The sequence below is a fragment of the Ranitomeya variabilis genome, chromosome 1 (assembly GCF_051348905.1).
Source record: "Ranitomeya variabilis isolate aRanVar5 chromosome 1, aRanVar5.hap1, whole genome shotgun sequence".
Lineage (NCBI taxonomy): Eukaryota > Metazoa > Chordata > Amphibia > Anura > Dendrobatidae > Ranitomeya > Ranitomeya variabilis.
Window position 1 is genome coordinate 479,706,397 of NC_135232.1, and position 14,770 is coordinate 479,721,166.

Sequence of the window (14,770 nt, forward strand, 5' to 3'; positions counted from 1 at the left end):
CTGACTGGGCTTCACCCAGACAGTCAGATCCCGACGGAGTTTGGCAGAAGCTGGCTGGAGTGGGTTCCAGCCAGATCCAGACTGCGGTCTGTGGAAGACGAGGGTCCACGGAGCTGCGCCTGCCCCACGTGCGGCAGCATCCAAAGAGAGACATTGAAAGGAAGCGTGTTGTAGTGAGTGAGAAACGAAGGCATATCAACAAGTGGATACCAGAGAGGATAGTAGATGAGAGGAGCTGCATCCTTCTGGTGCACGAGCCGGTAGCCAGAATACCGAGGGAGTAAAGTGCTCTACACCATTGCTTCAGAGACTGGCAGGACAGTCAATTCCAAGTTGGCTGCCCGACCTTAATACCTTAGAAGACACGGTGGCAACTTGTGGGGGTCGGGGCGTCTCTAGGGTCCCTATAAACAAGCCTCAGGCCATCAGTCATATGGGTTTTGTTCTATCCAACCACGGGGAACAGAGAGAGGAGTAATAACAGTGAGGACCTTATTAGAGCTTAAGCAAGTGAGGACCTACTGTGTTACTGTGCGCATAGGAAGGCTATTGCATTCCACCTGGATAAGGAGACTCTGGATTTGCCTTCAGACCGGCCTGACTCTGCCTACCCTGTGATCTGGCACCCAGGACTGTGGACACTGAAGCCTTCAGTAAAAGGTAAAGAGACTGCAACCTTGTGTCCTCGTTCTTCACTGCGCCTCACACCATAACCATCTACACTTCTGGGAAGCCCTGGGGATACACTACACCTGTGGGAAGGTATACCATCTAGCTGCCATAACATCACCCCAGCGGACCCCTAAGCAGCGTCGGTCACCCTGACCGAATACCACAGGTGGCGTCACAAACACTTCCCCTTTAAAGACCTTTCCCAAAACCATAAAAACTATTCCTTTTATTGGACGTCCCTCAAATGGGCCACGGACCGGGTCGGGCCGCCGTGACATCCCCCATAGAGAACCGAAGGAACCGGTACCAAGTACCCAATTGCCCTTACGTGGGGGCGATCCACGGTCACATGCAGGAGACCTATTTACTAAATCTCCTGCCGACACGTTGGATCGGTGTGCCCGGTATCGAGTGTGCCGGGGATATGGCAACACGGGTCTTGGTGCGCTATTGATGTATTCAGTGTGCCTTGATGTCAAAGCATGCCGGAAAGCAAGAGGCAGCAGTAAAATGCCAGGTATGCACATGTACATGGCTCGCCTGATTGCTCACTGCACAAAGCGTGCTGGGGAAAAGGATTGAACCAGAAATTGAGATGGTATTTCTGGGGGAGGGTCCGGAATACAAGTGCTGGAGGGGTGGCTGTGGTGGACCCACAAGTATATGTTACAGGTATGAGACTACCAGTATGTGGATTACTTTAGCTTTCCTCTTTTTTTTGCTAAGCATGGATATGCAGGAAGAGCAGCAGCAGTCACGATGGCAACATCGTCATCGTCAAGGACACAGCAGCAGAAACCGTACGAGTGGTAGTAAGACCAGCCGGAAGACTAGGGCAAGTTGTAAGTCTGCCTACAGGTGAGAGAGATCATGCAAGCTAATCCAGCCTCCAACTTCGGTACCCTAGACTGAATGGCAGAGTGGTGAGTGATCTCTGAAAGTTCACCATGTTATATAGATCCCATTTTCTCTGTATTCTTACTATTGAAAGCCCAAGAAGTGAAGCACCAAGCTTAAAAATAAGGAATGTGTGCTGTGCGGGGATAACTTGCCCAGTATATATCTGAAGAAGCTGTGCCCAGATTGCAAGCAGAAGACTGTCTCTGAAGAAGCCCCCAACTTTACCATGGATTTAAAATCTGTAATAAGGGCAGAAGTTAAAAAGTCTTTTAGATCACTCATTCATCTGTAAAGGGGGAAAATGGAGAGAAAATCTAAATGATAGGTAGCTGATTCAGATGGTTCTGTAATATATGAAGATAGATGAATTTGACTCTTCTTCCTCCTCATCCTCTGATAGTGATACAGGGGGGTAGGCTGTGTTTTCCTGTGGATGACACTAAGTTGGTCAAAGCTGTTTGGGCCACCAGGGGCATATTAGATTCTAGAGCTCCCAGATTGGTCCAGGACATTATGTTTGGAACAAAAGAAAAGGCGCAAATTTCCTGCTAATGAGAAACTCCAGATGCTCATTAATGGGGAATGAAAAAAAAAACCAGAAGTCCACTGGCCTCGTCATCCAAGAGGAGGCATCAATTTGAGGAGGAAGGAAGCATCTGGGATAAGACCACTAAGACCGATGTGGCAGTGGCCAAATCATTCTAGAAATCTACCTTGCGTTTTACAGATCTGGGTGCTCTTAAGAACCCTCTAGACAAGAAACTATATATATATATATATATATATATATATATATATATATATATATATATATATATATATATATATATATATATATATATATATATATATATATATATATATATATATATATATCTGAATCAGACATGGAAGTCTTCGGTAGGGGAATTAAAACCAGCAGTCTCTTCAATCTGTACGGCCAGCTCGATGATTTGGTTGCAGCAGGATCAGATTAGGAGCAATGTCCCTAGGAATAATGCAGGGAGCAGCTGCCTCGTGGACACCTTGGCAGACTCTGTGAGATTGGCAACGGGGATTTTCATTCCGAGGCTAAGCTATGCTCAATTCCATGTGAAGGAGAACTTCTCTTTGGAGGTGCTCTAGATGATATACTGGCTAAAGCCGGAGACAAGAAGAAAGGATTTCCCAGCTTATCTATGCAAGACTATAGGAAGTCCTTTCGTAAAAGAAACAATCGGAGTGGAACCCTAGAGATCAGGGGAAATGAAATAATTGGAAACTGAAAAATAGAGGTTCCATGTTTGGAGGGCCTTCCTCAAAGCCAAGAAAGTCTTCCCCGTGACTGGTTTCTCCCGGTAGGAGGGACGGCTGTACCACTTTCTTCCCTGGGAAAAGATATCATCCAGTGCCTGGATCCTTAGGTTAGTTCAGTCATGATTGAGACTGGAATTCAGGTCTGTTTCCTGGCACACCTTCAGAATATAATTTCCCATGGGTTCTAGGGAACACTTGGCTCTAGAGACTGAAGTCTTGAACCGTGTGCAGAAGCAAGCCCTGATGGAAGGACCAGTGGAGGAGCCATGGAAGAATTTTATTCCCCCCAGACCCTATTCTTAATTTAAAAAAGAAAAAAAAGCACCTTCAGGACCCTAGCTATAAAAGAAGCCATAAAGATGTTGTTCCAGGGTGCTACATGAGGGTGCTAGACCTGAAGGATGCCTATTATCACATCCCAAACCATGAGGGTGCCTTGAATGTAAACAAACAGGTCAAACACTTCCAGTTCAGAGCTCTACCCTTTGGCATGTCCATGACTCAAAGTGTATTTAGAAAAATTATGCTAGAAATCACAGCACATCTTCGGGAACAGAACCCCCTGATAGTCCCATACATGGACTATTTTCTAGTGGTTGGCTGGTCAATAGAGCACTGCAGTGGTCAACTGATGGAAGTCTAGGACCAGCCTAGCCAGGCTGTGTTGGCTTCTAACTCTAGAAAAATCAAAACTAGAACCACAGAGGGTTTAATCTTCCTTGGGGCTTATTTTGAACTCGAAAGATCAGGCCTGTCTAAAACCTGAAGAAAAGATCAAGGTCATGGCTTTAGTCTCCGTGGCACTCTCCAAGTCTACCATTATTCTATGAAGGGCGATGTCACTACTAGGGACGATGAATTCTTGTATTCCAGCAGTCCAATGGACCCAGATACACTCCAGACAATTGCAACAGGACATTCTATGTGGTCAAAAAATACTCAAAGGCTTTTTAGAGGGAAAGGTATCACAATCTACGGTAACTATTGAGTCCATGGCATGGTGACTGAAAATATGAAAATAAAAAATCTGTCTCTAGGGGTCCCTTGGTCATATCAGATGAAGGATGCAATAACGACAGATGCAAGCTCGGATATATGGGGAGTACATCTGAGGTAAATTAGGTTTAGGTAAATTAGGTTTCTTAGAACCTGGGTAAAATTCTTGTCTAGTTCAGGGCAGACCTTGTAGGTAGAATACCAATTAATGCCATATTCAAATTCCTCCAGAAAGGTATGGAAATGGGCCTATCTACTAGCACTCTTAGGTGCAGGTGTCAGCCCTAGGGGACCTTGTATAACTATATACTTGCAGCTGATGGGTAGATTCTTGGATTCATCAAGGCATGTGACAGATCCAGGCCAGTACCTGGGCCAAGAATACCTCCCTGGGACATAGTAATTGCCTCAAAGACCAGAATTAAGTGCCCCCCGCCCGCCCCTGTTTTAACCACTAGAAAGGTTGCTAGTTGAGACTCGCCTTTTGAGAGACTTCACACCCTAGACGTTAGACGAGTCACGGTAGAGTACTTTACTGTGACAACACAGTGAAGGAAGATTGACGCTTTGTTTCCTTCCAGAGGGTTAGGAAAGGCCTCAAGGTGACAAGGGGTATCCTAGCTAGATGGATCACGGAGGCTATTGGGTTAGCCGACGGCTCTAGTAATATCCCTTCCAGAGAACTTGAAGACTTATTCTACCAGGGCTGTGGCAACCTCCTGGGCAGTGAAGGTGGCAGTGTTTATCGGCTGGATATGTAAGGCAGCTACATGGTGGTCTTTCTACCTTCTATAAACATCACTGACTTGATCTGTCTTCCTCTGCCAATCTATACTTTGGGAGAAAGGTATTACAAGCTGTGATCCCTCTCTAAGGTGTTTATCTATCTATCTATCTATCTATCTATCTATCTATATATATATATATATATATATATATATATATATATATATATATATATATATTGTCTAAGGGGTACTTCCGTCTTTCTGTCCGCAACTTCCGTAACGGAATTCCTGCGTCACTGATTGGTCTCGCCAGCTGCCTGTCATGGCTGCCGCGACCAATCAGCGACGGGCACAGTCCGATTAGTCCCTCCCTACTCCCCTGCAGTCAGCGTCCGCATACTCCCCTCCACAGCACAGGGTTAATGCCAGTGGTAACGGACCGCGTTATGCCATGGGTAACGCACTCCGTTATCGCTGCTATTAACCCTGTGTGTCCCCAACTTTTTACTATTGATGCTGCCTATGCAGCATCAATAGTAAAAAGATGTAATGTTAAAAATAATAAAAAAACAAAAAACCTGCTATTCTCACCCTCCGTAGTCCGCCCAGGCGCGCGTGGCTGCCGCCATCTTCCGTTCCCAGAGATGCATTGCGAAATTACCCAGAAGACTTAGCGGTCTTGCGAGCTTCGCTGGATCCCAGCGGGTGAGTATATAACTATTTTTTATTTTATTTATTTTTTAAACAGGGATATGGTGCCCACACTGCTATATACTACGTGGGCTGTGTTATATACTGTGTGGCTGCTATATACTACGTGGCCAGTGTTAGATACTATGTGGGCTGTGTTTTGGACTGCGTGGGCTGTGCTATATATTACGTAGCCAGTGTTATATACTAAGTCGCCTGTGTTATATACTGCGTGGCTGCTATATACTGTGTAGGCAGTGTTATATACTACGTCGCCTGTGTTATATACTGCATAGCTGCTATATACTGCGTGAGCTGTGTTATATACTGTTTGGGCTGTGTTATATACTGCGTGGCCACTGTTGTATATTGCGTGGCCTGTATTAATGCATCGGGTATTCTACAATATGTATGTATGTACTGTATGTATATAGCAGCCACATAGTATATAGCACAGGCCACGTACTATTTGTCTGCTATATACTACATGGCTCCTATATACTACGTGGCCTGTGCTATATACTATGTGGCTGCTATATACATACATACATTTTCTAGAATACCCGATGCATTAGAATCGGGCCACCATCTAGTTCTATATAAATCTCTCAGGTGGTGCTGTCATGGGAGAAGGGAAAATCTTAGTTACCTACCGTTAACAGGATTTTACAGAGCACATGACAGCACCTTTGATATCGCGCCCCTCTCCCCCCCACTTTTTCCTACTGGATTGTGTACACTATTCAATTGTGTATAATTTAGAATTAATAATGTTTGGTGTTGGTTGTACAAACAACTGTCTGGAGCTCTGAAATCCAATTGATGTGGAGTAGAGGTACTGCCCTTTTATTCAGTAGGTTTCTTGTCATTGATGGGCGGATAACCTCTCTCAGATGATGCTGTCATGAGCTCTGTAAACTCCCGTTACCTGTAAGTAACTAAGATTTTTATCCAATTTGTGCTAAAAACTCTTCTGTAGGATATGAGTAGATGGTCTAGTCTTTGCATCTAATCACTGCATCTATAAGCCTTTTAAATACAAAATCTCAGATACCGCTACCATAATCATATAGTAGCCCTGCGGAGACCACCCACAACTACTTGGGATAATACCCTGTGAAGCTTCCAACTAACATAAGATACATAAACTGAAGCATATTAATCACAGAAAATGTACTGGAAAAGGGGTATATTTTATTTACAATAGAAATACATTATAAAATGCAGTCAATAACATTTCAAGCTCTGTGGCACCTCTGTGCCTATACCCTATTCCTATGGTGCAACACATTTTTTCATGGGTGCACCTGTAACGTATATTCAAAGCTCTGTTTATGATATTTAGGCTTGAAATGTTATTGACTGCATTTTATAATGTATTTCCATTGTAAATAAAATATACCCCTTTTCCAGTACATTTTCTGTGATTAATATTAGTGATGAGCGAATATACTCGTTACTCAAGATTTCCCGAGCATGCTCGGGTGACCTCTGAGTATTTTTTAGTGCTCGGAGATTTAGTTTTTATTGCCGTAGCTGAATGATTTACATCTGTTAGCCAGCATAAGTACATGTGGGGATTCCCTATCATAGCAATCAAGCAACCCCCAATGCAGACGAGCTGAAGGCTGCTATGGAAGCCCAGGTTGCTTTGATAACACCTCAGCAGTGCCACAGGCTGATCGCCTCCATGCCACGCTGCATTGATGCAGTAATTGATACAAAACAAGCCCCGACCAAGTACGGAGTTCATTTTACTGAACATACATTTCAGTAGGCCAACATTTCGGATTTTAAAATCATTTTTCAAGCTGGTGTTATAAAGTATTCTAATTTACGAAGATAATGACTTTTGGGTTTTCATTGGCTGTAAGCTATAATCATTAACAGAAATAAACACTTGAAATAGATCACTCTGTAATGACTCTATATAATGAGTTTCACTTTTTGTAATTAAGAACTGAAATAAATTCACTTTTTGATGATATTCTAATTTTGTGAGAAGCAACTGTAGATTCTAATCACTAAATACTAGTCTAGAAACTCCCCACAAAACCTGATGGATTTTTCTATTCCAGTCATTTAGCCATCACAATTTAACCCTTGTTAATGTTCTTAGGTACTTATGTCTCAGTTTTTCTGGTTTCTAGCATATAGACTTCAAAAACTGTCTGTTCACTATTTCCTTAACCCATTGTCTCCACAACCAAAATATGTTTTTTACATTTACTTTTTTATGACTAGTTATTTTGAGTGACACCATCCATTTTCAGCAATCCACTGTATCGGAAAGTGTGAGTGGTGCTTTGTGGTTGCCATTTTTCGAGACCAATGACATTTTAATTTTTCCATCGATGAAGCTATGAGGGCTTTTTAGTTTTTTGGTTTTTTTCTGCATCGTGAGATGACCATTTTATTGATGCCAATTTGGGGGAGATTTTTTTATTTTTATTTTAGTTGTCCCCTTAAGGACATTTTGACCTGCAATCTTATTGCCGGTTATTCTAAAAATCACAGACTCATATGAAGCTCAGCCTATGGATAGCTAATCCTATGAGAAGAGTAACAAGATGGCAGTGGGGCACCTTGGCTGCCATTGCAACCCATTGTGAGGGCTCGATAAAGGCAAGTTCTCCCTTTAGTGCCAATTCTGTGGCCACTGCTGTTGGACACATACCAGCTATATAACATGGCTGCTATCTACTACTTGTGGAGGGAGCTCTGCTCCCGAGTCCCCTATATACAGTGTCCCCCTTCCCCAGTGATAATGTACTTAAACATAATTTTTCACTAGAGGGTTAATATATCTTACATCTTGACAGGTACCATCAATCAATGTTAATTGCAGGGTTTATTTTCCAATTTCTTTCCCAGTTTTTAATGTTCTGCATGAACATATTGCTATATGTGCCCTATGATGAAAATCACCAAGCCCTTTACTATACAAACCGTTCAACTATATTTTGTGCCTATAGAATTTGTAAGAATTTTGTTAATTTTTTGCAGCTAGCAATCGCTGAGGTTGATGTGGTTTAACCACTAATTAATTAAAATAATTCCAACAGATGCCAAATTAGTGCTATTTTCTCCATGATACACTGCCATTTAGAGGAACCATATGGAGTCATGGAGTTTGGGCTACATTTTTAAGCTTTACTTTTTCACTGTACAACAGAATACAATATTTGTAGACCTATTTTTAAATTGTACTTGCAGTATTCACATATTGCTAGTAACGACTTGGGGCCCGATTCATCAAAAGCTTTTACACCAGTATTTTGGCATAAAAAACTTTGAAAAGTCAGTGTTGATGCAACTAGAGGTTGAGCTAAAATTGTGCAACCATTGGTGTTCTTATGCCATTTTTGCCCACCTCTGACAAAGCGGGCAGAGATGGGTGGGCACAAGGCAATCGCTGCCCATCAAATTCATGATGAATTTATTACGCCACAAATTTTGCTTCAGCTGGCACTGGAGTAGGATATGTGGCAAGGCACACACAGGTGTACTCCACTCAACCGGTGTTCCTGCTTCATGAAGCGGCTTATACCTCTTTATGAAACGGGAGAACCTGACTCCAGGCCATCTCATCAAGCCGATTGTCTATATTAATCTATAAAATTGGTAAAGGTGTCCTTTTTGTGTTTTTAGAACTTTGGAAAGGTTTCCTATGGAATTCCGAGGTCACTTGCAGCTTTTACAGGAGGACGTTGTGGATATGGAACACAATCTGATGGGCCGAGAGCAATCAGTCGCTATCCTGTGCCATACAGAAAAGAGTTGCCATATGATATTGTGGAATTAATGGAAGAGGTAGAGAGAAAGGTAATTATATATGAAGGCAATGTGTATTTACAATAAGGATATAATAACTCTTACATGTGCAGAAAAAGTTCCTGTTACTCATTAATGGGGTTTTGCACTATAATTTGACTCCCTTTAAATCCTAACATCTAGAATGCAGGAGTCTCTGTTTCCTACTGTCTGTGTTTGGAGCAGCATGATTTAGCTGACTTTCTACCTTTATCCAATAAAAATGTTATTTAACACTTTACCACACCTTGACATGATAGTACATCAAGGTGCTTCATTATTTTTTTGCTCATCTTGACATACCAGTTAGTTTGAGGCACCCCCCCGTCCCTCCAAAAGTTTTATTTTTACTAAAATAAATACACCCCCTAAAAAAGCCCTCATACAACCACATTGATCAAGAGCAAGGGCTTCACCTTTAATGCTCTTAGTGTTGATACAGTATGTAGCCTGCAAATGCTTACATTAATCACCTTAAAGAGTTATTCCCACAATCACATTTTTCAAAAAACACAGTAAATGCATCTTTATCTGCCCCTGTGTGCATCCAGCTTAAAGGGTGGTTCTATTCTTGCACTGCTAAAACTACATTTCCGAGAAGCAATCACAACCTTAAAAACATTGAACCAGAACATATGTTGGTGTAAGTGCAATGCAGAGGTGTGCATTTCACACTGGCCATTTAACAAACAGAACCAAAGATAAAAAGAAAATGAGCATATGCCATGCAGTAAAGAAATAATTAGTAATAGTGTATAAAAATGACTTGGGTTCTTGGTTAACAATTTCATCAAAAAAGTAAAAACCATCCCACCACGACAAGGTGTACCCCAATTGGGACGGTACCTAACTCTTGTAGTTTATCTCACTATGTTTAAGCAGATGTAAAAATAGATAAGAGCAGAGCAGGACCGGGTCCCAACTATTCACACACCTGCCCATGGAAAGCTATATAAACAAAATATAAATAGCCACTCAACAAGCAGAGCTTAAGATAAAAACAAAATGAGCAAATACTGCTTACTTTTTTTTTTAATTCGTTTATTGAGAACAAAATGAAATTACGTTACATTCATATTTGCTTCAAACAGTTGAACATAATGAACAATACAGCTAAATTATGTAGTTAATAAACCTATAATAGAATATTGTCTGAATTATAGCAAACATTCTCATGAAGCTATGAAGTAAGGATACCAAATTATTTGTAACAAAGAAAAAAGTCAATCGTAAATTATACCTATCTCTACTCTAACTACTAATACGCCGCGTTACCTCATATCTGCCGCCCATATAATATCTCTACCAGTACCAAAAGTAGTCATGCTGTAACTACAGAGTAAGGTGGGAAGAATTCCATCTACCCCAAATTTTTTCAAATTTTCCCGGACACCCCCTGATTTGATATAGTGTACGTTCATATGGAATGATCGAGTTTACCAGGTCAATCCAAGATCTCAGGGAGGGGTGTGAGCCTCCCATCCACCGCAGCGCCAATACTTTCCGTGCCATAAAGAGTTTCCCGCAAGAGAATCTCAGTATGGTGGTCCCAATTCTCCTCCTCCCACACTCCGAATATACAAGTTAGTGGGTCAAGGGGAACAGGGGTTGATAGTAACGACGTCAACAAGGACGTCACATCCCTCCAATAATGAGAAATGACAGGACAGCCCCATATCATGTGAATGAAGTCTGCATCCGGTGAATGACAACGTAAACATTCTGATGTTTGGAAACGACCCATTTTAAAGAGCCGTACCGGAGTTAAATATGCTTGGTGTATTATATATAGTTGGGTCATCCTATTGTTGACTGATGGGGATACTTTAATTGGAGATTCAAGAACATCATCCCAATCCTCTTCCTGTATACCGGAAAGGAGTCTCCCCCATTTCCCCTTAATAGAATCTAGAGTAGGTGTAGCTCCCATAGATAGTAAATAAGTATAGAGGGAGAAGATGAGACCCTGAGGACCTTGAGAATTGAGAATCCCTATCAAGGGTAGAAATGATATAGCACGGTTTGCGCCCGAGTGTCTCCTATACGATTGCACGGCTGACCTCAATTGTAAGAATCGGAAGAACTGGGACCTCGGTATATTATATTTAGTTTGTAGCTGCTCAAAAGACACAAAGATTCCCCCATTATAAAGATCGCTTATTGAGGAGACACCTTGCATCACCCAAAAAACCGTGGACGGGTCGCCAGATAGAGCCGGAAAATAGCCGTTGTTCCACAAAGGCATTTCTGCTATAATGGCTGTAAAACTAATAATCTTTTTTTATTTGCCTCCAAACTGAACGCGCCAAACGAAGTAGAGGTAGCAAACGGGGAACATTAGTTTTCTCCATCTCCAAAAAATTTAATGGACAGTCAACATGGGCCGATTGAAGTAGGTGGCTTTCAGAGTTGGGGATGGACTCACCTGGCATCCACTTATTGAGAGCTCTAGCCTGGCCAGCCAGATAATAGAGACAGAGATCAGGTAATGCAGCCGCTCCCTCCTGTTTTGGTCTCTGTAGCGTGGATAATTTAAGTTTAGGCCTAGAATTTCCCCAAATGAAAGTTGTAATTTGAGAGTTTAGGGTGGCAAAAAAGGATTTAGGGTTCGGCGTTGCACTATGCTGAAGGGAATAATTGAGCTTAGGGAACAGTATCATTTTAATTAAATTAATACGGCCAGCTACAGAGAGCGGGAGTTTAGACCAAGTCGCAAATTTTAATTTAACCAATTCTATCATAGGAAATATATTGAGTTGTAAGTCAAGCCTGCTAAATTGGGAAATATGTATACCCAGGTATTTGAAGCTCGATACAATAGGGAGAGGAGATAGGGTCTCAAGGCGGGGTATTGGAGTGTGGGAAAGGGGCATCAACGCCGATTTGTCCCAATTTATATATAGACCTGAGTATTTACTAAATTTATCTATGGTAGCAATTACCTGCCGCAATGTTTCTTCCACTTTATCCATAAACACTACCATGTCGTCAGCATACAGACCGATAGTGTCCACCCGACCAGCTATGTCTATACCTTTAATATCCGGGGAAGACCTTACACGTATCGCCAGTGCCTCTATCGCGAGAGCAAAGAGAGCCGGGGAGAGGGGGCATCCCTGGCGGGTTCCACTATGTAGTGAAAAGGGGTTAGAAATTGTCCCATTTACCACCAAACGAGCTCTAGGTTTGATATATAGTAAACCCACCCACTATAAGAATTTATCTCCGAAACCAAATTTTTGCAGGCAGGCTGAAAGAAAGGACCAAATACTGCTTACTTACTACACATATATACACATATATACACTTATAGGAATAACACATAACTTAATGCAAACTGTAACAAAGTTTATTAAAGAGTAATATCATTTAATGACCACAAACTGGAACAACGACACATAAGGAGCCTCAAGGTAAAAGGATGGGTAGGATATCAAAAGCTGCATACTAGTAAAAATTCTACATATGTGCTGATGTATGCACACTTGTGGCTTAAAGGTCATAGTGCAAGTGAAGTAACATAACACTGCATATATTTATCTATGCATGTAATTTAGTTTGAACCATGTAGATATTGTATGATATGCAAAACATATGTGAAAAGTGAAGCGGCAAACTGTGAAACCATGATATGGAGGTAAATCCAAAAAGTGTGGCTGATAGTCGGAATACTAACCGTGTACAAAATTGCAGAAAAAACATGACTAGTGTCTTTTTAATGAAATGTATGTTATAAAAAAAGTAAATTAAAAAAAAAAAAAAAAATTAAAGACAGAATAAAAAGGATCCAAACAGAAAAAATGAGACAAAAGGTGGGTATGGATTTAACTAATGGCTACAATAATGCACAGCTAAAGATGCATGTACAATCAAAACACATGCTCAAATAAAGAGCAAAATGAACAGGATTAATGCTTAAAGCCCTATGGACTAAGCAAATAGAGATGAGCGAGCACAAAAATCCTCGGGTGATTGATCCGAGCAATTCCTTATACTCGCACGCTCATTTCAAGTAGCGAGTATAATGGGAGTCAGTTGGAAAGCCAAGCTTTTTTCCAGCAGACCCTACAAAGAGGTCTGGGGGGCTGTTAAATTGTTCAAATAAATGGGGAAAAATGCTGGGGAAAAATGCTGAATAGAAGGAGAACAGCATGGGGGAGACCCCTGGAAGCATCCGACTCAAAGACCGCTGCTGAGAACAATGGCGTCACACTTTCACTCTAATTTTAATGAGCGACAAAACATTCCAAACCAACGAGAAATTGCATCTTACAGGAAAAAAATTATAAACATTTTTACTCTATAATGACTTGTATATAAAGAAATTAAATTATATATATTTTTTAAAGTAATCCAAAATAGTTTTTTTTCAGTTTAATTCACGACTGAAGCAATAACTGCCAAAAATAAAGGACTCAGATACACCCTGTATTAGATATACTGGAGGGCCTCATACACATTCTGTTCAAATTGTCATGTATTGGTGCGCCTAGACTCATAAAGGCTATGCACTTTTAAGGGTTATATATCAAGGAAATGTACTTCACACCACGGAATAATCTGTGGGTGAGCAATGTAATACTGATAAGTATAAATGCACACGTTGAGTAACATTTCTGCATCTCTTGGCAGGGAAAACACAGCTGCAAAAAAACGCACATTTTTGATTGATTTCAGTGAGGTCAATGGTGAAAAACGCTGGCAAAAACGCACAGAGAATTCACATGCTGCAGATTATTTTCTGTACCAAATCTGCAAGTCAAAATTACTTGATGTGTGAAGGACACTTTAGGTTTCTCATTCACTTTGGCATCAGGTTTTGCTTCAGGATTTGTCACAAATCCACACTGAAAAAAACGCGTCAAATCTGCAACGTGTGCACACAGCCTTATATAACAACAATATCTACCCAAGAAGTCTATGGATGAGCAGTATATTATACCAATCAATTTTTGAACAAGTTTTTTTAGGATTATATAGCAAGGAAATGTACCCAAGAATACAAAATACTGTATGGATGGGCAATATCATACCGATACATGTTTTAATAACTTTTTAGAGGCTTAGATAGCAGCAAAATGCACCCAAAAGACACAATGCCCTATAGGTGAGCAATATAACGCTGATAAATTTGTAAACCATTTTTTGAGGGTTATATATCACAAAAATGTACCCCCAAAAAACTGAATAGTGTATGGGTAAGAAATGTAAACAAACAAGCAAAATTTTTAAATGCTTTTTTTGTAGTTTTATATACCTCTAAAAAATGTGACCACATGTCATACTGTATGGATGACCAGCAATCCAGTCAATAATTTTTTTCTGCTTTTTGTAAGTTTTACATACCACCGTAATGCAACAACTGTGTTAAACTGTATAGATGAGACATTGAATCCCAAAATATTTTGCACGTAAATCTTTTGAAAGTGTACTTTACATACTTGTATAATCATAAAGGCTTTGCAGAAAGTGCAAAGCCAGATCAATTGAAGTTCATCCATAGACCCCTGAAAGGCAACAACTGGTGGAACTCATTCAAAGATTTTTAAGTGTACTTGTACTCCTACACTCAAAGGGTTTGCACAAAGTACAAAGCCAGGAAAAAATTGAGATGGTAATACAGTAATCTTCTTCTGGTGTCTGCTTCTTCTCTTTCCTCTTGATGACTGCCTCTA

The 14,770-nt window shown here is 40.9% G+C and overlaps 1 protein-coding gene across 1 annotated transcript in view; it reads left to right on the top strand.

Annotated features, from left to right (window-relative positions):
* LOC143765069 (uncharacterized) overlaps positions 1-14,770 on the top strand; it is a 71,249-nt gene that overhangs the window by 20,587 nt on the left and 35,892 nt on the right. The window contains exon 2 of the mRNA XM_077251359.1: positions 8,934-9,107. Within this exon, the coding sequence (XP_077107474.1) occupies positions 8,934-9,107 (174 nt within the window). The remainder of the gene's footprint in view (positions 1-8,933; positions 9,108-14,770) is intronic.